Source organism: Silurus meridionalis, chromosome 7, assembly GCF_014805685.1.
Source record: "Silurus meridionalis isolate SWU-2019-XX chromosome 7, ASM1480568v1, whole genome shotgun sequence".
Classification (NCBI taxonomy): domain Eukaryota; kingdom Metazoa; phylum Chordata; class Actinopteri; order Siluriformes; family Siluridae; genus Silurus; species Silurus meridionalis.
In genome coordinates, this window is record NC_060890.1 from 18,581,169 (window position 1) to 18,607,053 (window position 25,885).

At 35.5% G+C, this 25,885-nt stretch overlaps 2 protein-coding genes across 3 annotated transcripts; one reads left to right on the forward strand and one right to left on the reverse strand.

Moving 5' to 3' along the window:
- Nucleotides 1-2,015: 2,015 nt before the first annotated feature.
- On the reverse strand, nucleotides 2,016-7,416 carry myoz1b (myozenin 1b). Of its 2 annotated transcripts, none has more exons than XM_046854486.1 (6): nucleotides 7,293-7,416; nucleotides 5,917-6,013; nucleotides 3,061-3,224; nucleotides 2,760-2,841; nucleotides 2,467-2,644; nucleotides 2,016-2,346 (listed from the first exon to the last, which is right to left on the reverse strand). In XM_046854486.1, the coding sequence occupies exons 2-6, from the start codon at nucleotides 6,002-6,004 to the stop codon at nucleotides 2,112-2,114; spliced, it is 747 nt and encodes a 248-aa protein (XP_046710442.1). In that variant the 5' UTR covers nucleotides 6,005-6,013; nucleotides 7,293-7,416; the 3' UTR covers nucleotides 2,016-2,111. The 2 variants fall into 2 exon arrangements, with proteins under 2 accessions (XP_046710442.1, XP_046710441.1); XM_046854485.1 differs by having other exon boundaries at nucleotides 5,917-6,018; nucleotides 7,293-7,408.
- Nucleotides 7,417-17,139: 9,723 nt separating this feature from the next.
- Nucleotides 17,140-25,391, forward strand: gpr142 (G protein-coupled receptor 142). Its single transcript, XM_046854265.1, has 3 exons — nucleotides 17,140-17,332; nucleotides 22,332-22,515; nucleotides 23,960-25,391. Exons 2-3 carry the CDS (start codon nucleotides 22,377-22,379, stop codon nucleotides 24,883-24,885), a joined length of 1,065 nt encoding a protein of 354 aa, XP_046710221.1. The 5' UTR covers nucleotides 17,140-17,332; nucleotides 22,332-22,376; the 3' UTR covers nucleotides 24,886-25,391.
- Nucleotides 25,392-25,885: the final 494 nt, after the last annotated feature.

A 25,885-nucleotide genomic window follows, 5' to 3' on the forward strand; every position in this document is an offset into this window, starting at 1 on the left:
CAAGCACGTGAAAAAAAAAACATACTGGCAAAACATCAGCTGTAAAATTCCCATCATGTGAAAATGGGATAATTTAATGAAGTCGCACTGGATCTGTTCTGTCGTGACTAGCGAGCATCAGGTATTGCAATCAGCTCGCTTGCGACTTAGTGATTGATTCACTTAAAACGGTGAGAACAAACACAATCTAAAAGCAGCAAACAGCAGCAGTAACTGATTACATTTTTAGTCACTGTTGTATATTTCAGCGGATGATTATGGATTTGTAAACCAATGCATATTTTTTTCCCTCATTTCAATCAAGCCTGTTAGCTTGTATAGCTTGCTGCATTTTATTCTCTTTTTATAACATTTGTCTACTACAACAGTTAACTTCCGTTTTCAAACATGATTTATTGCGGTGTTACTACGTTCAAATGTGTTTTTTCATTATATGCATATATAATTAAATTATTATACAAAATTAAATTAATTATATATTCCAGATGCGTATGTATTCAAAACGGAACAAAATGCTGTGTATATTTTCAACTAAAATAGTCTAAACAATGTTGTATTATATTTGATATAGATTTTTTTAAGCAGGGTTGTCAACTTGCAAAATACAATACAAATGATTATTTATACAAATTGCTTCACCTTTCATACTCAAATGCTGGGGTTTTTTGTTTGCTTGTTTATTTGTTTGTTTTTGATAGAAACAACCCAACATGAGGGAATTTGTGTGTATAAAATATCAACATTAAAGATGCTTAAACTCAATGGTTTTTTTTTTTTTTTGCATTTTTTAAGTAGACTTTTATGTATAAATACCCCAAATTATGGTTTTTATAGTTATAATGAGCAAAACATTTAAAATATATTCTTCAAACACATCAATCTAATCTAATCTAATCTTATCTAACCAATTAACTCTTTGCCCTATACACCAGGTTCCCAAACTTTCTGGGATATGTCAACAAAGCATATCACTGTGTTGTAATGTACATGTGACAAGTATGAAGCACCTTTATTATCTTATTTGCTACTTAAACGAAATATTGCATATCTAATTTACCCTTATGTTCTCTTATGCATGATTAATCAAATCAGTTCTCCAATCTTTAAAGCTAACACTTCTAATAAAAAAGAGTAAGATACTATTACTGCATAAACATCAACTCTAGGGAACTCAAATGTCTTTCCTCTGTGTGTGTGTGTGTGTGTGTGTGTGTGTTAATTTGTTTGTTTTTGGGTCTTGCTGGGAACCAAATTTCCTTAGAAGGTTAGGAATATCAGACAGATTTGACCTTGTGGGGTTTTTTGACCGCTTCCCATGAAAAACTGATAGGGCCAAAAGGTTCCCTGTTGGTTCCTGGTGGTATTTTTGGTGTTTGAATGAGGTATAACGTAGCATTAATTAGCTGCCAGTAGAAGGTCCTCTTAGGAATAGTATAACAAATATGTGTGTGTGTGTGTGTGTGTGTGTGTGTGTGTGTGTGTGTGTGTGTGTGTGTGTGTGTGTGATAATGAGATGCCACAGGCTCCCCACCCTGTTCGTGCAGTACCCCCTACCCTGCACATTTTAGAGCTTTCCCAGCTCTAACACACCAGATTCAACTAATTGGCTAATTAACAGGCTTCCTGAGTTGAAGTAGGTGTGTTTTAGCAGGAAAAAACACTAAAACATAAAGGACTAGGGCAATCCAGGACTGTGATTTATAGCTTGGTTTAAACTTTAGCAGCTGTGATTTTTTTTGGTGTTTTGCATGAGGACTACTAACGACAATAACAAATACTGTATACTGTAATGAAAAAAATAACCCTGAAAAATTATAGAATTTAATTCCTTTTATTTATATATTGAAAGACCATTCACTTCTAATGAATACAAGGCTTCTGGCATGTCCAGGTTTTTTGACATTCAAAGCAAACTCATGTTATGATGTGGCTCCATACACACATTATCTATACTACATAGGTGTATTTACATTACACTGCAATGTCAAAATGTACTGATTGTTGCTCTTACAGTTGCCAGTACCTGAGAAATATCTTCAACATAACAATAATGATTTTATAGTTGACCTGAGATATAGATATAGCCTGCATGAATCAGCAGGTCATTATGCTCAGAGATCTTCAGTCTCTCCTTCAAAGGGGATGGGTTCCAGGTTCAAGGGAATGTAGCTGGGCTCTTCGCTGCACACCCAGCCGATGGGAGTACGGTTGAAAGATGGTCGAGAGTCGATGTGACACTGGAACACAGGTAGTTTCTCTGGTTCTTCAGAGCCAACCTTGACCTCAGGGAGCTCAAAGTTCAGCAGGTGAGAAGCCTTGTCAGATCCTCCGAAAGGCAGTGCTGTTCTGTAATGATAAAGTGCACAAACTGGGTTACATTTAACTCTAAATAGAAACCATACCACTGCTGAGGACCAAGTTTTTGTATGATCATCCAACTTTCTGTACTAAATAAAGAGTATGTACCTATTGAAGCTCTTGTATTGAGGCAGGTCCTTGTGCACATGAGGCCCTGGCATTTGTGATTTCATGGTGGCTTTAAGCTCATCATCGTCTTTCATAGCATGTTCCCATGGTGAGACATATGTTTGAACACACTCACAGTCCTTCTTCTCTACCTGCTCAGTCTCAGGTTCTACTTCATCTGGTGAGAATAAGAGGTGAAAGCGCCAAGTGTTGAATTCAAATTATTTGTCAACCACATAGGATGTATACGTTATTATCTCAAGTATAAGCTGTTTCAAGCATAAGTAGTTTACCTTTAGGGTGATCTGGTTTGGGAAGGGTCTTAGGTGGGATCTTTTCACAGTTTACAGGAGGTGCCAGGATCTGGAGGTTTTGCTGGAAAATGGGCAGAAACAGCAAAAAAAAGAAAATTAAGTTAAAATACAAATTTAAAAAATGTCACACTGGGACAGAGATTGAATGGTTAATAATGAGAGGAAAGGTTTATATGATAAAGAAGGTAGCCCGCTCAGCATTAGTGATTGCACCAATTATATACATTATATTTACTCCGGTGTCTGTTTAATTTTCTTCATGTTACAGGACCAGGCTTACAAGGTGCTCAGCACTGATGATAAACTTATCCACTCTTTGCTGCCTCATTTGGAACATCCGAGAACCTTTGCCTTTCATCAGAGAAAGCTCCTCCAGCATCACTTCCTTAGGCGTCTTAATCTTAGTCCCGAGGTCAAACTCGGTGGCATCTGTTTCCTCTTCCTCTGAGAATGTTTGAACAAAAAAAGTTGGGTCAATAGTTAAAGAAGATCAAGCAGTTCTTTCAGGACAAATGGTATGATGGCTCTCACTGAGAACAATGTGATGGGTGAATAGCTGTTAAATCTGACCAAAGCCCACACTGTATATGATACCCAGCAGAGTGTGTATACATGTACAGTAATTCACAAAAGCCTTTAAAGTTTAGAAATGCTTAAAATGAAAGATATATTTCTTTTTATTTTGCAATAAAAGGATCTGATTCATTTTTCAGGAGCAAAGGTGCAAAACTGTCATTAAGCAGTGCTTTTTATTCATTCTCCTGTGTGAAATACGTTATAAAGCTTGGAGTCATGCCATAGCTGATGCCAAAGAGAAGAATGCTGTACCATGGGCTGCATAAAATGAAAAATAAATTAAATTGCATTTAGCTGCAGCACAAGTAAATGTACTATATATACCAGTATAAACATATTACTATACTAGTAAATGTAAATTTTTCAGAAATAGGTTACAGTGGAATATTAACTATTTTTGATACAATGCCAGAACAGATTAAAGGTGTTTCACAAGCTTATAGGTGTCTCTGGCTTTAGGCTACGTTAGCTTTACAACAGGACCACTACTATATAAACCTGCTAAATAAACCCCCAATCGGTTTGCTGTCAAAATGTTTTGCTTTAGGTCATTTGGACAGTTGGCCAGGCCTCTCATGGCCCTTGTATGTGTTTTTAGTTTTTATTTGTATCTTTTTATTCATATATTTATTGTTTTTGACCCCATGTGCAGGTTACATAATAGTAATAACTGTGGATTTGGTTGTTGGCCTAGCAAGCAGAACCGTAAGTCAATTTGAATATAAGCAACTAAATTTAAGATGTAGGACTAACTAATCAAGCTCACAAGCATCACAAATAGTAAATAATCGCTGGATAATTTAATGAAGTGTCCTAAATATCTAGTTAAGCTATGGAAAATGGTGCGTGGTAGCTTGTAATCTGTTATACACAGACATTTACCTCAGAGAGGCCTGTTATAACAATTAATGGTAAACGTTTATACCCTAATACTTCTTTGTGAAGTTTATCTATATGTTGTGTATACAATCCTGTAATGTCCAGCGAAGTCTGATCAGCTACCAGATGTTCAGACACTGGCTAAGGCAAGCTGATAAATGGAAACAGTTTCTGGAATACAGCTATTAATGTTAGATCACAGCAGTGATGCAATACATTTCAATGTTTTTGAATTATCACAGCTTTTATTTATTTCTTTTTTACTTTACTTTATTTATCTATACTGTTACAGTGACCAGTGATGCAGCTAGTTAGCTGTGATGTGGATGCCACAAGGTAGCTACATTGTGCTTCTGTTATAATAGTCGATGTGGTAAAAAATGAAATGTAATAAAGTTTCTTTAAATATGATGTTCATCAGCTGCTCAATTACCCTCGCTTCTGAGGGTATAAGAAGATTTTTGTTTTCACAGTAGCTGTATGATATTTATTGGAAATTGACTTAACCATATAGCTTGTTTCTAAAAATGTGTAAAGAAAAAATATATTTTTCATTGTCTATAGCTAACAGATCCAGTGGCCAACAGTGCTTATATTATAACTGGTTGAAATGGTTTCAAGGATCATATGCAACAGCTAGAGTATACCCAGGTTGGTGTAAAAAAAAAAAAATTGGGTGTAAAGTGTAAAAAAAGATAGAGTGAAGGTTTAAGATTTCAAGCCATTGCAGAGGCAATGTGAGTGCAAATGTGCTAGAAATCCTAGAACATTCACTCGTTTCCACTGCCATCTCAGTGGCACTAATTTGTCAGATAATTTAGATGGGTGTGAAAGGAGAGCAATAGAAGTCATGTTGTCCTGTAAACAGGACAACAAGTCATTATGAGAGCTGAGGCCAGCTGATGAAGTGGACACATCCGATAGCATTAATCAGTCTCCAGACACTCAACCTCGCACACAGAATTGCTCATTAGTGGGTAAAAGATGTCTCCCTCCAGAACTCCCTTTAACCCACACACACATGAACACACACATGAACACATACAGTACATACATATACATTGACAGCATCTGAGACTTAATTTGGTCTATTTTCTTTGTTAAAATAAAAGCTGGAGTATAAAGACTCCACATGCATTATTACTTTTTATAAATATTTAAATATTTATAAATATACCCCATTATCTGCCTATGATGTTCCTGCAATAGAATTATTTATAGACCTTTTAAAATGCTGTAGTGTTTTACTTACTTCAGGAAGAAAATCAGCATTATTTTAGATAATTTTATTTGAAACGTGACGCCTATTTGGGCCGTGTGAATATTCTACTCCTCTATATGTGACAATTAAGTGGCACTATGGTTTTTATGCTGCAGATTGACAGAACATGTTTTTTTCCCCACATCCAAATAATTAGCTGTGCTCTGAACAACAAGTTATATAAATACAGCATGCACTGGATTTCCTGCAAATAAACACTTCAGAGCACAAGAGCACAATTTTACACTTCTTAAAATTTCACAAAGCCTTTGTATAAAAAGTGAATAAAGATACAGTACTGAATGTGCTGTTAGACTTCATTTGATGTGGCCCTCATTTCATCTCAGATTTATACCCACCGTTGTTATTATATACAGTACATACAAGATGCAATGTAAAACAAATATAATTCATACTTACCAATTTGTGTGATGCTGGAGAAGTCAGTAATGATTTTAGAGGACCTTTTCCTTATGTTGGGAGGAGCTGGAGTTCCTGAGAGGGGCATCTCTACAACCTGTACTGGGCAGAGCATAACATTGTCATTTATTAGTTTTTATCAGACACTGCAGTCATGGAAGTTATGCACTTTATTAATATGTGCACAATATAATGGCACTATAAACAGTAAAACCAGCCCTACTGCTATCTAACACCTTTAAAAATCAGTTTTAAAAATAATTGTGAGAACTCACAGGGTGTGAAAGACTGAAAGTAATTTAGACCACCTTGTAACTCAGTCATCAGCAGATATTTTTGGCTACAGTCAAACAGCAGGTATGATTACTGATAGAGAAAATTCTTCAAACAGAGAAATAATCTTCAAACAGCTATTGACCCTTTCTTTTAAATAAACTTATCTTTATATACAGTGGATGCTGAAGTACAGTATAATGTGAGATAGAAACACCTCCAGTATGTAAAGGGCGAAGGCTAAGGAAAAGTATAAACAGGTCTCTTGTTGCATTGAGGGTATTTCTGTTTCAGCAAACTAAATCAATCCAGTACAGCCAGAGCAATGTGGCCGGCTCAGCACATTCTTTAGATGTCATGATCTACTGCATTGGTGCATCAGTGTTGTTACTGTTGACTAATTAAAAGAAGGAACACATTAGTGAGTTCTCTTTTAATCACAGTAATATTTAAGCACTGTATTTCCTGTGTTGTTAATGAATGCATATGGAAAGATGATCAATGAATGAAAAGTTAATGTTATAGTAAAGTGAGTACCTAGAGTTCTCGAATTGTTTTCCCAAGAGGATCCTTGTAACTAAAATGCAGCACACGCAGACTTCCTTTGGGTCAATGAACATAATCCAACTATTCAAATATTAGGCAATTTTAAATTTTCCAAATTTTCCCTGAACACATTAGATCAAATGTCTGATTGAATTTTTGATAGTTACTGATGGGTACTAAATCCAACAGTAACTCACGTTTAACGTCTGTGTGATTTTTACCACTGTAACAAAAAAATGTAAATCACCCACTGGTAATTTTTTACAGATCCCTCTGGGGGTTCCTGAGGGAACTGTTGAGCATTTACTTTCATGAAGATTTGAGTGCATGGTGAGGTAATGTAAAATATCCTAGTACAGATTTATCATTTATAGTCCATTCTTTTTAAGCACGACACACACTTCAGTTCTATTTGTGTAAGTGCGGAACCATGAAACAATTCAGGTGTCAGTCAAAGCAAAGATTATGAGCTCATTACATGGATTTATTTAATCACCACGAGTTTGGGATTCACTGCGTGCAGTCTGAGCATTGCACTGGGACATGCTTAATCTTACCTCAGAGGAAAGATGCTTGTAGGAAGAAAACAAATTTAGTTTAAAGAGAATCCACAAAAACCTTGTTTTGGTTTAATCCAAATCCCTGAGTTTGGTAGCTTCTGTGTGCATTTAAATGTTGCTGCTGTTGCCTTCAACTAGCCAGAGAAAATGAAGGAGCACAGCATTTGGAGTGGGGGGTTTTTCTTTGGGTGATGCAAAGAGCTCATGAGTGATGGTGAAGGAGATACCCATTTGTGCAGATGCTTCGCAGGCATATATATAGAAAGGTGAAGGGCTAGAAGTCCTGACAGAGGCCTCAGCACAAGGGACAGTTGCAGTGAGAAAGAAGAAGAACTGGATCATCAGGCTTTTCTCTGTTACAGTCATATTAAAATACAGAATCATAAAATGCTGTACATGCTGGTGTACTCCTTTCGATATAATCGATGAGGTGAATAAACGTTCCCTTTAGTCAGCAATATGGCTTATACTGTACCTGCTGATACAGTTGATTTACTGGGAAAAGTAAGATATCCAATGATGTTCTCCTGATTGTACAAAACAAAGTGGTGCAAAGTGTTTTTATTAGCTGTGTTCAGTATTCAGTGGAGCACTTGACAGACCCACGAAATGAAGACTTACAGCTCTTCAAGAACAGTCTTGTTTATTTGCTGTCTTGCATCCCACCAATTTACAGCTTGGACGATAAACCAAATGTGGTATGCAGAGAGTGTTCTGCCAGTGCCAGCCACCCTCGAACGTTTCAATGTCAATCAGACATCCAGATAATCAGTTATACTCAAGCAGGATGAAAAAATTGTCAGTACTCAGGCATTACATAAAGGAAAGCTGGGGCTTGAGAAAAGAAACACAGCATGCCAGTGATATTCACCCGTGTTTGCCATTCAATGCCAAACTAGTTTGCTCTCATTGCTGAATTGAAGTTATCTTGGGGCTGATATGACTCAGTATATCACATTTACCAGTGGGACTCAAGTCTGTTAAATGAATGGATGTGAATAGGAAAATGAATTGCATTCAGAAATATGATGTTTCCAAGCGCACCAACACACATTAATTTCTGTGCAGAGGCACCAGTGTGCCGCTAAAGTTAGCACCAGATACTGTGAGCATGGGCCGAAGATGATAGCAGGGTCAGCACGCAGTTCACCTTGTAGAGGGAATCGAGTTACAGAGGCAAAAGCTGTAACGCTCACTGCAGCACCAATATGTCACTTGTTAGTGGCACATACGCAGAATTATCTTAAGTATGCCTCCCAAGTCTTCTCCTGCAATAAAAACAACACAAGTTTACTGAATTATTATTATTATAAAAATCAAAAGGCTTATGTAATCCATGTACCATCTACTTATGGTGCTAAAAGGGAAACTCACCTCCTGTATATTAGAATTTCCCCAAGGTTCCTATTATTTTGCTTTTGAGTCCCAGTCGATTTACACACTCGTTCACACTTATAGGCTACCTGAGATGGCATTGCTGCCTTCTGCACCGCCACACCTCTCAAACTTTTATAATATTTATAAAATTTTAAATGAGCATTGGTTTCTAGATTTAAGCCTAATAGAAAAGTAAAGAAACATGAAAGCAAAAATGTTTTTCTTTATTTATTTCTTTTTTTGGCGGGAGGGGGTGTACTTGTGATAACTTTAGGACTCTAAGAATTAGAACATTAGGCTTGCTTCTTAAAATACATCAAAATCAGAAGGCTACTAAATTAATTAGCTGAGCATCCATTTAAACTGTGGGCTGCTTCACTCAGTCACCAGAGACAGACATTGGCTCAATTGGACTCACTTAACTGGACTCACTTTATATGAAGAAATGCCGCCCCCTGGCTGTCAGTCTGTTTAATGTCTCTGGCTTTAAATTACCAGTAGCAGATAGACAGTCACAAAAGCCAATAAAATTACACAAAGCCATGACAAGTAACGAAGTTTTAGATGTCAGAGAAGTATGCTCCATCTCACAGAAAAATCATTTCAAAATGACAAATTGGATTAATATAATATCTGGTTAAATCTACACAAATAAAATTAACCAGTCTAGATTTCATTATGAAAAACCTAAAACAAGTCAAGCCAAACAAGATTTTTTGTATTGATACGTTATCCTGAGGCACCTTCTCACAAACAAGGCTTATTTGAGAGAACCCAAGGTTAGCCTCTCAGCCCACACCACAGCATGTGGAAGTGACCTCTTCAGCTGCATGCTCATGTCTATCATGGGAAGTGGTAGCTCAGTGGTTAAGACCTTGGACTTTGGATCAGGAGGTTTTGAGTTTAATTCCCAGCACAACCAATCTACCCCTGCTGGGCCCTTGAGCAAAGCTCTTAACCCTCAAGTGCTCAAATGAGAGTTGCTCAGGATCAGAGCGTCAGCCAAATGGCGTCAAGTTATCAAGAACAATTTGATCTGAAACTTATGATCAGCAGAAATCACAGATTCTGATTCTTAACCATTGAACTACCACATGAGGTACAGACACACACACACAAAAATATTATATAAATATATTATATTATTCAATTACACTGGTTTTAAGGAGTAAACAAATCATTACAAAAAAATGTTTCTCATATTCTCCAAGCAATATAATATTATTACTCCTCCATGAACAATTATAAACATCTCCTTAATGAACTTTCAGTTGGCAATTAAGCAAAACCCTGGATTTTTTTATCCTAATCTCATTAATAGAACGTTTAATAATGTACTTATTAAAACTCTCTTCACCACTAAAATAAATAAAACAAATAAGTGAATAAATAAATAAAAAACTAAACAGAACACTATTATATGACCACCCAGACCATTTGGGTATAAAATGATTAGATTTTCATTTTTTTCCCCCAAATGACTTGTATTGCACTTAAACAGCTACATACATTATCTTTTACGTCATTCATGTAAAAGTTGCCAACATTCTGCTAACAAATATACCAACTCCTTTACCAAAGCCCTCACCTTCTTCCTTTGCATATTAGGACACTATAACTAGCTATATGAGCTGCAGAATGAGCATTAATTTTGTGTTGTGTGTTCTGTGAGTGCTGCTTCTCTACAGGAAGTCCAGCTGATTGATAAGGATAAATTGCTATGTGAAAACCCATATATTTGTATATAAATACAAATGTATATGTATTACTCTGAAATATAGTCTTAAAAGTATGTAATACAACATAGAAAAGTCTTATTTACAAGCTGTAATAAAAAACTCAAATGTAATGTACATTAAAGTGTAAACTGTAAATTGGGCACAGTGAGTAGGCTATATGTATACTATTTTATTAAACAAATAATCAGCAAAACACTATCTGCAATCACTGGTGCCTAGTCATCTGTCCAAATTCTGTGCATTTATTATGTTGATAGACTCAGTGTTTTCAAAAGCTATTAATGAGAATCAGTATTATTAAAATCTTGGTAAAAAGTATACCAAAAATGTGATTCTATACTGATTTTATCATTACAAGTTTAGAGATCTAATAATGCACTTATGAGAGAACAATGTTTTCAGGGTCTGACTCAGTTAGTCCCACTTCCAGACTACTAGACCTCTCCAAAATGTGTCCAGGGTGAGCCATTTGAATAAAAAAATGCATTGAAGTATTCTACATACTGGAAGATCATGTGTACTTATTTTAATAGTAACGTTTGACTGGTAAACATTAATATATTAAAGCTTAAACAGAAGATTTGTCCACTTTAATTGATCTAAAGACCAATGCTGTGAGGCTTCAATAGCGGTTTTCTTTTAGTAATTAAATCACCATCACCAGCACATTGGTAAGACCGCCACATGCAGGATTGGATTAGGATTTATTTCTTGTTTAGCAGTGCATTAGAGCTGTAATTTTATTACACTGAATAACTAAATGATCTCAACATTTTGCAAACAGGAACACAGAAAGTAGTTGAATGTTGCAAAAAAACAATAAAATAAAAGAAGTATAAAAAAAATATATAGAATAATAAAAAAAAAATGAAACAAAACTTACTCATAACATCATACACATTGGCCTATATATAATATCTTTATTTTGTCATATGCCTCTGTAGATTTTATATGACATAGGGCAGTATTTCAAATTCTTGTTCTTGCTTACAATTTTAAGTAATATATTAGAGAGAACAATCAGCTTGTTGGCACTAGTGATAGATATTTCACGCCTTTTACAATCTCTGTCAGTTTCAGGTTGTTAGTTATTCTAATGGCAAATTTTTCATTTGTTTTCCCTGCAGAATTTGTCAGTAATTGGTTATTGCTCAGAGCATATTAGCTGCATAGACTCACCTAGCTTCTGTCTTTTTATGATTTTCTGGAACGAGAGTAAACAGGTGTTGTGATACGTCATCTTTTTTTTTGTCGAGGTTTCATGATTTTATGTAACACTATGTACAGTATTTTTGTAGTAGTAATAGTATTTACAGTATTTTCTTTTCCACTCCTGTACATTCAATTCATTCAGTAAAGCATCCTCCATTATGGAAGAGAAGCTTGTCCAAAGGTCATTTATGTGACATTTTGTGCTTCCCATTATTTCTACATGCAGTTGAGATCTGCCAAAACACACATGCCATGCGGAGTTACTGTGGTTGGAGGAAACACACTGCCATGCCTGAAACGGAAGGAAGGAACTGAAACCATATAAATTATGTTTAATTACTTTCTCACCTTGGAGTATATTATTCATTATTATAACAATATTATTCAGCAATTGCCCTGAAACTAATAAGCAAGGGTATTTATCAGTGAGGAATGTGACAGCTTCTGGGAGCTGAAGAGTTTACACAACAGCAAAGTCTGAAGCAGGGTTCAAGACAGAGAATATGAAGAAATGAAAAAACCTGATACACTAAGTTTTAATGTTTAAAGACAGTGATTAGTCATAAAAGGTGCTCTAATTGCTAGCACTATAAACTTTAAAAAGCAGGGATAATTTAAAGTATAAAATTGATGACCAATACAAAACAGAGAATCTCCATTACATGAAAAAATACTACTACCAATACTTCTACTACTACTATTTATAATAATAATAATAATAATAATAATAATAATAATAATAATAATAATAATAATAATATAAGAGGGCAGCTTTTGTTCATACATGCTATATACATGCAAAACAACCAAGACAATCCCAGGTTCCTTTTAAGTACAGTGGCTAAAATAACTACAAATCATATATCTGAAAAGAGTATTTCATCGCAGTTTAAATCTGAGGACTTTACTGATTTTCTTCACTAAAAAAACATTTATTAGAAACTGTGGAAGTCCAAACTCTGACAGCATCTCGTGATCTCACGTAAAGCTCCAAAATTATAATAACAATGCTTTACAAGTCAGAACAGGAAGAGCTGTATGATGTTATTACTAAAGCCAAATCAACAACATGTCTGTTAGATCCCATTTCAAGTAAACTACTGAAAGAAGTGTTACATGCAGCTGTTGAGCCTCTTCTGAATATTATTAACTCCTTGCTTCTCCTCAGATCAATTTGCATCCAAACCCACTATCAAATTACAGACCCATTTTAAACCTTCCGTTTATGTCAAAGATTTTAGAAAAGATTGTGTCTGCCCAGTTATGGTTCTTTTTACAAGAAAACAATATCTTTGAAAAGTTTCAGTTAGGTTTCAGGCCCCATCATAGCACAGAATCTTCTCTAATTAAAATCACAAGGTATCTATTTTTAGCTTCAGACCAAGGCTACATCTCTCTGTTGGTTTTACAAGATTTTAGTGCTGCTTTTATATTTAAATAGAGAACTATCCAGGGTAATCCTAGTTAAATATGGTGTGCCACAAGGTTCAGTTCTAGGACCCCTGCTTTTCACAATATACATGCTTCCCTTGGGAAATATTATTAGAAGGTATGTGAATAGCTTCCACTGTTATGCTGATGATACCCAACTATATATATCTCATCAAAACCAGATGAAACATCTCAATTGACCATGTTAACTAAATGTGTTAAAGAATGAAAAGATTGGATGACAAATAACTTTCTATTGTTAAACTTTGATAAGACAGAGATTTTGCTCATTGGCCTAAAAACAGTACACAGAAGCTCCAGCAATTTTATTTGCATTTAGAAGGATGTACTGTTACTACTAGTTCAGCAGTCAAAGACATGGGAGTTATTTAAGACAGCAATCTGTCTTTTGAAAATCATATCACCTACATTACAAAAACAGGCTTCTTTCACCTTAGAAATATTGCTAATCTAAGAAACATGTTGTCTATATCTAATGTAGAGAAGCACGTCCATGCATTCATGACCTTTACACTGGACTGTTTTAATGGATTACAAGGTGGATGTCCTGCATCATTAATAAACAAGCTACAGTTAGTCCAGAATGCAGCAGGCAGAGTTCTTACAAGGTCGAAAAAATATGACCATATAACCTTGATCTTAATCAACTACAAACTATTGCTACTTACCTACAAAACACTAAATGGTTTGACTTTCATGTATCTTTCCAGTCTTCTATCACGCTATAATCCGTCATGCTTTTTGAGATCTCAAAACTCTGGATTTCTGGTAGTTCCTAGAAAAGCACAGTCCACTGAAGGTGGTAGAGCATTCTCACATTTAGCTCCTGAACTTTGGAATATTCTTCCTGACAGTATTCAGAGCTCAGACACACTCTCCCAGTTTAAGTGCAGATTAAAGGCATATCGTTTTAGCGAGTCCTACACATATCACACATCACATATCATAACCTTGTGCTCCAGTACATCAGATCACATGCACATTATCAACTTGTGCTTGTTAATATTATGAACAGCAGCTACGCTAATTCCTCCCTACTGCATCTCTTTCTCTTCCCATCCTGAGGCATCCCGAGGTTGTCAAGTTGTGGGTTGAGGTTGTCAGGCTGCTCATCAGGGATAAACACACATCATTCACTTTAATTCTTAAGTTCTGTAAAGTTGCTTTGAGACAATGTCCATTGTGAAAAGTGCTATAGAAATAAACTTGAACTTGAACATGTGTCTTAATTACATTTTTCCACAATAGAAAAATGTGAGACATTACATGCAGTGTCAAAACAGATTTCATATATGAAATCTATTCTTTCCATCACTGAAGCAAACACTTCTTTACACTCTTTTACACCTACAGGCAATTTAGTCTAGCCTTTCAACTTTCTTGTTTTGTTTTGGACATTGAAAACAGGAAGAAACTCACATGGACAGAACATCAGGATTGAACTGTTGGAGCTGTGATGTTCTATACTCTGTTACAGTATATTGGCCCTAATAGTGCAAAACAACATAAATGAATAACATTACACAGTGAGGCTGCAGGAATTGATTGACTTCCACAGTGAGTGTCGAAATTAATAATGATCAAAATGAAAGAGGTAAAGTGACTTGTTTTACCATCATATAAATATCATATTACTAACCTAATTAACACAACAAACCTTTCCTTTTTTTTGCTCTTAAAATTCCCTCCACTCTTCTGGGAAGATGTTCCACTAGATTTTGGAGTGTGCTTATGGATATTTGTGTTCATCAGCCACAAGGGTGTTATGAAAGGCAGGTACTGATGTAGGTAAGAAGGCCTGGGGTGCAGTCAGCGTTCCAATTATTTCCGAAGGTGTTCAGTAGGGATGAGATCAGAGCTCTATAGCAGGCCACTCAAGATCTTCCTCTTCAAAATATGTTAACCAGATCTTCAAGGAGCTCACTTTCTGCACAGGGGCACTGCCATGCTGAAACAGGTTTTTGTTTCCAAGTTCAAGTGAATGCATAGTTTTATTATAGCGCATCTATAGATGCCTTGTACATTTAAGTGCCTCCAGCTTTGTGGTAACAGTTTCTAAGATTTTCCACACTAAATATTAAAATGATGAGAAACTCTGGACTTGAAGAGCACATGGATTTATTGACATTTCATTGCACCTCCAGAACAATTACCATGATTATGCATGTACTAGCCAACATAGGAGTGCTATGCAGTATAGGTTGGTAAATGTAGCAAAATTTATGTGAATTACTAATAGATATATTTTTCATAATCATAAACTCCCTGATTAAATTCTTAGGGGCCATTAGAAAGCTCAGACTTATTTTCCTTTCTCTCATTTCTCACTCTCATAATTTCTACAAGTTTCAGTGTAGTATAATCGAATAATTCATAACACTTCCTAAATATCATACCTTAAAATAATTAAAAGGAATTTAAACAGTTAAAAACAAATGGAACTGTCAGCTACATGAGACACTGTCAGGGTTCTGGCTATCTATAAATCTCCACTGTTGACTTTGGACTCCACAGGCACCAAACTAAACTTCTTGAACTGACCTTCCTTTGAGCGAGAAAGAGGAAGAAACCTCTTTAGTACAGAGAACAGAAGAATGTAAATCATAGCCCAGGAAAGAATCATTTTGATGTTGAGATGGTGAGCAGAGAAAGGTGGAGGTTTGACAGATGATAGTATGACAAATAATCAATATGTTAATGATTAAATTACTAGCACAGTGTGTCTCTCTCACACACACACACACACACACACACACACACACACACACACACACACACACACACAAACACAAAACACCTGCCGTTCTTTTTGCCTAAGTGCTCCAATCTTGAGGAAACAACATTAACAACATGTCAAGCTCTGGGGTCTTGCATTCTGTAAAATCAAGTGATTTTTTTATTGACAGAACATGCAAAATGTCTTCCCATGTTTTTATGTCTTTAAGCTGAATTTGCAAATAAGCTAAATTGGGTATGATGAGTGATTTGGGCTTAATGTACATAAGGAAATATTGCTCGTGGCATTTCACATGCAAACATAAACTGAAAAGAAAAATGTTTCCATTGGTAAGAAGAGAGCAGTGATATCCAAGCATCCAAAATAGTAATGTAACTATTTTGATTGGAGACCAAATTGTTGATTTTGCCTGACTGTCATGGTTAGGGTGGTCTTTGATACCGCCTTTGTATAAAATTGTTTCTCATGGTCAGTCCAGCTAGATATCTGTGTTGTTTACTTTTCAATGGAAAAAATTTATTGCTAAATTAAACAAAACCAGCATCATTTCAGATCAATAAATTGCAAGCCCAAGAACAAGAGTCTTGTTTTTTTTTTCTGGATCACGCAAGCTTGTGAGATTTTCGTGTTCCCATGCATTGGTAAAATGATCACAGCAAGCACAGCAAGTGGCTAATGCAGACAGGATACTGGACTTTGGAAGTTCTTGTTTGAGCTCACCATCAGTGTCATAATTCATAGCCAGAGAATGTGAAAGACAACTCAAATGAGTAAGAAGGCTGAATATCAAAAATAATAGCAAAACCTGCAAAATCAAAATCAGTCTCAAATAATTTTTTATGGACATTAAAATACATATATCTGTAATTATACATTGTAAACAACTTATTTATTTATCTATATAAATGGTTTATTAGTTGAAATGAGTGTTGGTCAATTAAACATTTATAAGACTTTTTATATTTTCATCATTAACATATAATTAAATAGATGCACTTGTTTTATAAAAATATAGATCTAACGAGAAAACAAAGTTTCGTCATTATATTTTCATAGTACTGGTTCAGAATGATAAATAATACTGGATACCTCACAATCCAGAAAAATAACAAATTCTAGGATTATAAACATGCTCAATGCAGCTTATATGTATTTTCAGCCTCCACATGCCCAAAACTTCTCTTTTTCGAGATTTTTCGAGACTTTTCTTCCTTTCTATTTTTTCACCATCTTTACTTTACACGGTTCAACCCTGCATGCACTCACCCCTCCCCTCCCCTTCCCATCCCTCCTTCCAGCTCTTCACACTCTCTCCTCCCTTCTGCTCTCCAGTTCCTGTCCTTTTCTCACTTGCTGGCTGCCAGGCTGCAGTGATGTGCTTACAATGTGAGTACATTGTCTATCTGTTAATGACTCTAGTCTCATCCTTCTCTCAGGTTCCTGGGTAGGGAATCTAACAATAACAGCACTCAGGACCCTTAAGTCCATATATATATGGGGACCAGCATCAGGCCCTAAAGGTAAGAAGGCCTCTGTCTATCTTTCCATTACATTGTTCAGCTTGCTATTATACACAATTTCTGTTCCAATATTTACCCTTACTATCAGTACTATTTGTTTTATGTAATCATATGTATATACTTTTTTTTTTTTAGAGTTCTGATAAAGTTGACAGTAATGTTTTGCTAAATATTTGACTGTAATAAATGTGCTGATAAAGAAGTCACAGTGTTCTGTGCACAATTAATGAAGAGGCTGAAGTTTATCCAGGAAATGTTAGTTCATAAAAACAGATCAAGAATACAGGAATAGATGAATGCAAAAGTCCAATACATGCTATTTGAATGCAATAGACGTTTGTTTAGTTTTTTGTAAGTGTCTTTTGTTTAATGTTTAATATACATGCATATGTATATGTGTATGTATATGTATGTATATATATATATATATATATATATATATATATATATATATATATATATATATATATATATATATTGTAAACGCCTTTGTGATATAATATGTAAATACATGTCTGTTGATATAGATGTCAATGTGTAAATGTAAAACCATTTAAGTGTTAATATAGTAAGAGCTTTATTTAGAGGAAGTTGATTTATTTCAATGTTATCGCTGACTATTTATACCCTCCACCCAAAACTCTTTCAAAACATTCCAACTTCACTAAAATGATTTGTGCTAAAAAATGAGTTGCTGATAGGACACAACGGGGCCACCTCCTGTGTTATGTCATTTTAATGTCCACTCAGAACATGGCATGAATCCAAAGATCACTTTCTGTTAGTTGTGAAATGTCATTCCTCAGAATATTATACAATGCATAATATGCAGAATATCCTTATTGTTAAGCTGAATGCAATATGAAAAAAAAGTCTTTAAAAATGGCTTTGTGAAGGTTTACAGTTACACAAACAGGTTCTGAAGTATTTGGTGGGCATGTATGATATGCAGAAACCTTTATTCACACCTTACAGGCTTGAAGTAGAACCATATAATAAAGGGTTCTCTGAGAAAAAACATTTGAGAAGCCCATCAAGTTATTTTTCTATCTAGCCAAAGAAGCTTTTGGAAACCTATTATTTCTAAGAATGTTTTGCGTTTACTAATATTTTCTATTGAATGCACCAATCATTTTTTATTTGAAAGTTGCTTTTATTTTATTTTGCATACAAGTTTCTTACATTTGTGTCTTCACAGTTTACATTTGACTCTTATACTTCAGATCAGTTTAACATAAATTTACATTGTTTTTTTAATTATACTTTTGAGAAGCAAAGCAAAGAAACAAAAAAGCTGAGAGGCAGCCTTGATGGGTCAGCAGACCTCACTTACCCTCGGTTACCCTTGATAATGTCATAGCCTACCATTAAGAAAACATTAAATGGTGCAGTGTGTGAAGGTTATCACGGAGGAAACCACTGCCACAAAAAAAAAAAAAAAAACACTGTGTCAACTTTGCTAGAGGCCGTTTGGATGGTCCACAGACTGAAGCACAATTGAAAATAAGCTTGGCATAAATTCATGTGTGTAAAAAGCACAAATACCGCATGCCAATAAAAAAAAGTCATGCCAAATGTAAAATGTGGTGGAGAAAATGTCTCACCGCACGGCTGCATTGTTTGTTCAGGACCAGGACACAAGAGCATTAAAAGACCGAATAAATAACAAATTGTCTGGCATTTCTTGAATGATTCAAATCATGTGGAGGAAATGTAGAACAGAATGATGATATCACGTTGAGATCTGTTCGAAATAATTTAGCGGGATCTGAAGTTGTCTGCCAATTGAAACCATTTGTTTAACGAATTTCTAGTAGTTTAAATTGACACTCATTTACATGATCTGTCATTCATCAGAAAGCCAGTGCATTTCAACTCTTTTCCTTCTTTGCATACTAATAGGGACTGTATAGTTATCTCACTGCCCTTGAGCCTGGTTATTGTTTCAGGCATGAATAATTGAGAAAGCTGGGAAGAACAGAATGACTAAAGATAGTGTTCATGGCATCCTACCTCTGGCATTGTCCTAATTGCCTTTTCATAACCTACATGTTAATCCCTAGGCTATCCTGTTCAGCTCAAGATGCATGGTACAATGGCTAATGAAATATATAGCAATTTGAGACAAGCTGGTATTTATACTATTTCACCCCCTCTAATGTGTTATCAATAATGACTGCACAAGGCATTCATGTTCTTACAGTTTTCACACCATAGTGTTTAAAAATTCATGAACTGCTATAGGATAACGTAGCAAAGGAGTGGTTCCCAGAGGAATTATAAAAGTGCCCCAGTGCACCAGTTCACAGCTGCAAATACAGAACTCGGTTTGAGCATTTTTTTCCCATGTTTGAGCCACCGCTTTCCTGTTCAAATAGAATTATGCTGTAAGCATGAATGGCTCCAAGCATGTGAACTGGTGCAGGGTAAGAAAACATTGCCCTTGTCCAGTACTGACTGTGAAGTCCACTGTGACATTCTGGAGCCCTGGACATCTTATCTGAGTTATTCCACATGAGCTTTTATGGCCAATAGCTTTGTGCTTAATCCAATAGATGAAAACTTTAGTAGTGCGGATTTTGAGTCTAATGGGAAAAACCAATGAGGATACCTACACACAAATGACTTAAACTCACAAAGAAATATATATTTATTTAAGTTCAAATTTATGTGTATCTGGATATCCTCAGCCTTTAAAGGCAAGAACTTTGATTGCTGATATGGGATGGAAATGTGGACTGACCAAGCAGATTAAACTTTTTCTTAGTGGGTAATTGCAAAACAATATAACATAAAAGCAATACATGTGATAATGTGATGATATATAATAATTATAACTAGGCCTATAAATGCCACTTTATATTGCCATATGCGGGGTCAAGCATATGGCAATATAATGTGGCATTTATAGGCCTAGTTATAATTATTATAGGTATTATATATAGGTATTAGATATTTATTTAAATGTTTCCCTTGTTCTTATGCATATATCACCATCAAATCTCTTTATAATTTGTCTCTTTTTTGTTATTAAACAGCTGTCTGCTTATTCCATCCACATTTTCTCCCACCAGCTTTCAGACACAGGTGCATAAGTCATTTGTGTAGTCTGAATAAATTAAGCAGAACTCAACTCTGACTACCAATAACTTTTCCCACATAAATAGTAATGTATCTTTTAGACTTTGGATTTCATGATCGAATACGCTTCTGACTGAAGCTTCAAAAGGCAGATCATCATCAGAAGATACCAACTAGCACAAAATGTTTGCTTTAGATATCCCAATGGAATACATAGTAGCAGTCCCTGGTTGAACTATCACACATTCAAACATTTGATAGATGTGAAAATTGCATTGAGCAAACCAGCCGTTAGCCTGAAGACAAGGGATTTCACCTCCACATAATTCCTGTTTGACATCCACAATTTAAGACTGTTAAATTAATGTTATTCCCCCATGTTGATCCTTTTCTATCTAAATAATTCAGAAACTGACTTGCAACTACATCAGGGCAGTTTGGTGCAGTACACCATGTGTGTGTGTGTGTGCTTGTGTGAACAAATTACACTTTGGCTAGTGATAATTAGTGCTCAAGGACATATTGATGCGAATAGTTGATGTAAGTCTAAACCGTTTGACCACGAAATGTAATGAAGTCCATAAATCAGATACTGTATATCCAACTTTCAATTGTACATCAAAAAGAAAATGCAGATCATGTTGCATGTTGATGTTGAGCCATTGACTGTGCAGAGTTAAGGAATTGGAATTATGCACAATCTTTTCACCCCTAACATTCTGACCAGAAGGCTTGACATAACAAAATAAATTGTAAGAAGACAGCTAAAAAATCATTGCTGCTATTTCAATTTGGCTATGCCTTTGTGATTCTGTCCATCTAAGCAATAAAGGACAATGTCCTGTGGCTGTAAATCTGGATAATATTGTCTGTATGTCAGTGGGAGGGAATGAACGACCATTCTATTTGGTGCTTAGTTTTAATGGTTCCTCTACGCTGCTATAATCACCAGCCCTTAGGCTGTTCTAGCAGACCTGTTTCCAAGAGATGCATTATCACCTCATCAATAAGCATTGGCAGTGGCAATTTTTTTGTGTATTTTTTGCAGAGCCAGATTTTTTTAGTATTATAAAGGCAGATATGAGCCAGACCATTATTTACAACTAGGTCGAGTGTAAAAAGCAAATAACTACTACTGAAGCATGATTTCCTTGCTATATTCTCGAGCATGGCAGGAAGAAGCAAGCCAGGTGAAATCTCATTTAGAGTTGATGGAGTAACAAAGCAATAGTGTACGTGTGTGTGTGTGTGTGTGTGTGTGTGTGTGTGTGTGTGTGTGTGTGTGTGTGTGTGTGTGTGTGTATGTGTGTGTGTGTGTGTGTGTGTGTGTGGGTGGGTTGGTGGTTGGGTGTTCAATCACTGATTCAGACCATATTCTTGATAATGAAAAATGATCACAACTAGATCTAGATGGGTGTAAAATCACTTGCATTCACAATTATTAGCTATTGGCTCTTGTTTCAGAACACAGATACTGAATTACAACCCATTGTTTTCTTAAAAATGTCTTAGAACTGTATTAGGTTACACCGTGAATGCAGTGGAGTTATATAGAGAAACACTCGGCTGATAATCGATCTGTTCCTGCATTATTAAGTCTTGTCCTCCATGTTCCATCAACCCAGGCCATGTTGATTACATTATTAAGCAATTCTTTTTAAAGTCCCATATTATATATCAACTTTACTGATCCCAAAGGAAATGATTGTACTAGTTGCTCGAGTCAGTACAAAAAGTGAATAAAATTTAAATAGACATACAAATTATTTAAAATAAAAAATTCTACTAGACAAACTGTTTTAACAAGCAATGTCATGAAAAAAATTGTAATATTTCTTAAAATATGCAATTAGACACATATTTGTAATGGACTGTTGTAATTCAGACTTAACGGCTAATGATGCATCCTTTTTTGCAGCCCCCAACTCATTCTCTATGGTGGCACTGGAGAATTTTAAGGGCCATGATTGACTGGCACAATGACACGGTGCCGAGTCACCAGGAAGAGGAGCCAAGCACTGATGAGTACCGTAAATCAGATTGTGTTCTTGGCTACATCCCAGTTATCTACTACAGCATCTTGCTGTGTGTGGGATTTCCAGGTGGGGAACTTGATCATCTCTACTGTAAATGCTGCAAAATATTTTTCTTCATTGTGACAGCATCAATCATACAAATACAAATATTACTAGAATACTAATATAAATATTAACTTCTAAAAAAGTATTACTATTTGGCAAGAATCATGATGAATAAAGATTCCACATTTTTTAAATATTGCTAAACTTATGGGAGGCTGTAAACGTGTGACTGTTCATCTGTTCATTATTAATATTTTAATAATTAACATTTTGTTTAAATTACACACTGTACTGGTTTATAATTTATGAAGGGCAAATTTGTCTTCCATAATAAATAATACATACTGTATGAGTTTTTTGTATTAGTTTTTTTATTTATTTTAATGTATAATCAGTGATCAGTGATAATCGGTCATTATGCCAACCATTTTGTTCCTGTACTTAAAAGTATTTATGCATTGAAAATTCATGAAGAAAATATTTTGTAAAGATTTTTTAATTAGGAAATACACAATGAATATACTTATGAAGCTAATGAAGCTAACTGTCAAGTTCTTTGGGTATTAGCAGACAAGATGATTTGGTCTTGAAACTGGTTATCTAGCACGTGGAAATTAATTTAGATGACTAACTTTCAAATATATCATTACATTGCTCAAAAATAAATCAACACACAACCCCCTTATTCACCATACTCTTGTAGTAAGTTTGTTTTGCTTGTTAGTTATTAAAGCTAACATGAATAACATGCTGACTTGAGCCTTTTCTGCATACAAGCAACAACTGGCAAGCGCCTTCATTCATTTTCAAATGCGCAACGTTTTCAGTAAGGGACAAAACACGCAGTCAGTTCAAATTGTATTGCGATGTTAATTTTGATGCCTATAAATGATTACATAATATGAAAGACTAGACTTTTTTATTGAGGAATGCAAAGTAAAACTTAATCAAAGCATCCAAATATTGTTCAAGTTTTGCAATGAACTTTTGATGTGACCAAACTAACAACCACTTGGAAAGCTTTGAGATGCATAAAAATGATTCTGAGAGCAACGCTCTAAATGCTCTAACCGGCCATCTTTTGTTGTGTTTTATGCATTTCAAGAATATATTTCAAAAGTATAGATACAATGACTCAGTAACTGTTCACAGAAATTGTCTAAAAAATGTTCTTTTCCCAAATCAGGCTGCCATAAATTGTGTTGGAAATAGATTTATCCCCAGTTAGAACAGAACTATATATATATATATATATATATATATATATATATATATATATATATATATATATATATATATATATATATATATTTGTGGGACTGTCTCAACATTTGTCATTAACATTTGGCATTTTCTTGGAAAACTTGTAGATCTCCCACTTTTTTGCTTTCACTCTTAGTCCACTTTCTATGTTTTTCCTGTTTCCTTTACCTTTCTGTTGTTAATTACTGCTTCACTTTTCTAGTTAACATCTTAACGCTGGTGGCTCTGTCTCGTTTGACTGCACGCACCCAGAAGGCCCTGTATGTGTACCTGATGGCACTGACCAGCTCAGACCTGCTCAGCCAGCTCTTCATCATTTTTGTGGGATTCCTGCTGGAGACAGCTGTGTTCCACCGTGAGGTACCAACCATTCTACTTCGATCTGTCAGTGTGCTGGAATTTGCTGCCAACCATGCATCTATCTGGGCGACTGTGCCACTCACTATTGATCGCTACGTTGCACTGTGCCATCCATTACTCCATCGGCAGATCAGCTACCCAGCACGGGCACGGCGCATCGTTGGTGTGGTCCAGGCATTGGCGCTGGCGTCTGGTGTCCCTTTCTTTTGGTGGTCAGACATGTGGAGGGTAGGCCGGCCACCTGGTAGAGTTGATTCTGTCCTCATCTGGACTCATGTGACTATCATCTATTTCTTGCCATGCAGTATTTTCCTGGTGCTCAACTCACTCATAGTTCTGTGTCTCCGAAGACGTCAGCACAGATGTCAGGATGAATGCAGGCAGCAGCATCTAGCACCAGCAGGCAGGCTGGGTAAAACCACAGCAATGCTTTTAGCAATCACATCTGTGTTTGCAGTTTTGTGGGCACCACGTACAGCTGTGGTACTTTACCACCTTTATGTTTCATCAGTGCACAGAAACTGGCGGGTACACTTGGCATATGACTTAGCCAATATGCTAGCCATGCTTAACACAGCAGTGAACTTTTTTCTCTACTGCTTCGTCAGTAAACGCTTCAGAGGAGTTGTAAAGGATGTTTTGCTTTTGAGAGGGGCACAACTTCATCCTCAAAGGCCCTGCCATCAAAGACAGGCTTCTGCTAATGCCTCGAACTCATCTCTGTCTAGTGGTGCCATGCGCTCTCATAGACATGCCAATATTGTTTAGGAATGTCTTCTTACACACTCATATCACCTTTTAGACAAAATACATTTACTCTGAAGTAAAAAAAAAAAAATCACAAATATTTGAATATGCAAATTTTGCCAAACATGATTAACCTGTTAGCAGTCACCACCGCTTTTGGGACTCACAGCTGAAAATGACCTTCATAAATTTAAATGTAAACAGTTCCTGTGAAAAGTGGGCTACATACACAATTTAAATATATTTGGAAAGAAAACAAACTGGGCTTTACTGTCAAATATTGCTCAAAAAGATAATGTTATAGATGATGGAGTACCTTGAATATAAATAACCTGCATTGAACATGTTTTAATTTCATATAGAAATACATGAAATCAGTCCTGGGTTAAAAAAAATGTTACTGAAACATTTTGTCATTTACTAAAATTATATCAATACTGGTACTAATGGATATAAAATGTCAACAATAAGTAAATATATTCTGTCTCACAATTGTTTTTGTTTTTTTGGTTTTTTTTGTTTTATACAAGGAAATAAATTTTCTCAACATTAAATTGTGTTTTTTAATAATAAAATCTAATTTGTTTTTTTTTTTTTATCTGATGAAGCTGAAGACAACCTTAAACTACTTTGTATTGGATTTGTATCAGAACTCTGATACGATTCACTGTGCACGTCCTTGAAGCAGAAGTTATATATCTCTGTAAAAAAGAAATCTGATTTCCAAATATAGCTGTATCACAAAAATAGATGCCCACAATCTCCTGGATAGTATCACATTATACACTCTTTCTTATAGTTAATGGTTTTCTTATGATTTTTTAAAACCAGGCCTGGGGCACCTGCACCTCCCCAAGGTGATGGAGAGCTACTCTGTTCCTCTATGCATGTAATTTATTGTGCTGTGTTCTTTCAGGGATGTTCAGAGCTTGCATGCACACTGTGTATAGGCTGCCATCTATCACCAGAGTGGTCAGTTAAATTAATATACAGTTGTGTTCAAAATTATTCAACCCCCACT

Coding starts and splice junctions, on each gene's coding strand:
- myoz1b (XM_046854486.1), bottom strand. CDS start 6,004: ATGCCCCTCTCAGGAACTCCAGCTCCTCCCAACATAAGGAAAAGGTCC. Junction 3,225..5,916: donor CTCCAGCATCACACAAATTG/GTAAGTATGAAT, acceptor AAACATTCTCAG/AGGAAGAGGAAACAGATGCC. Junction 2,347..2,466: donor CAATACAAGAGCTTCAATAG/GTACATACTCTT, acceptor TTATCATTACAG/AACAGCACTGCCTTTCGGAG.
- gpr142 (XM_046854265.1), top strand. CDS start 22,377: ATGATTGACTGGCACAATGACACGGTGCCGAGTCACCAGGAAGAGGAG. Junction 22,516..23,959: donor GCTGTGTGTGGGATTTCCAG/GTGGGGAACTTG, acceptor TCACTTTTCTAG/TTAACATCTTAACGCTGGTG.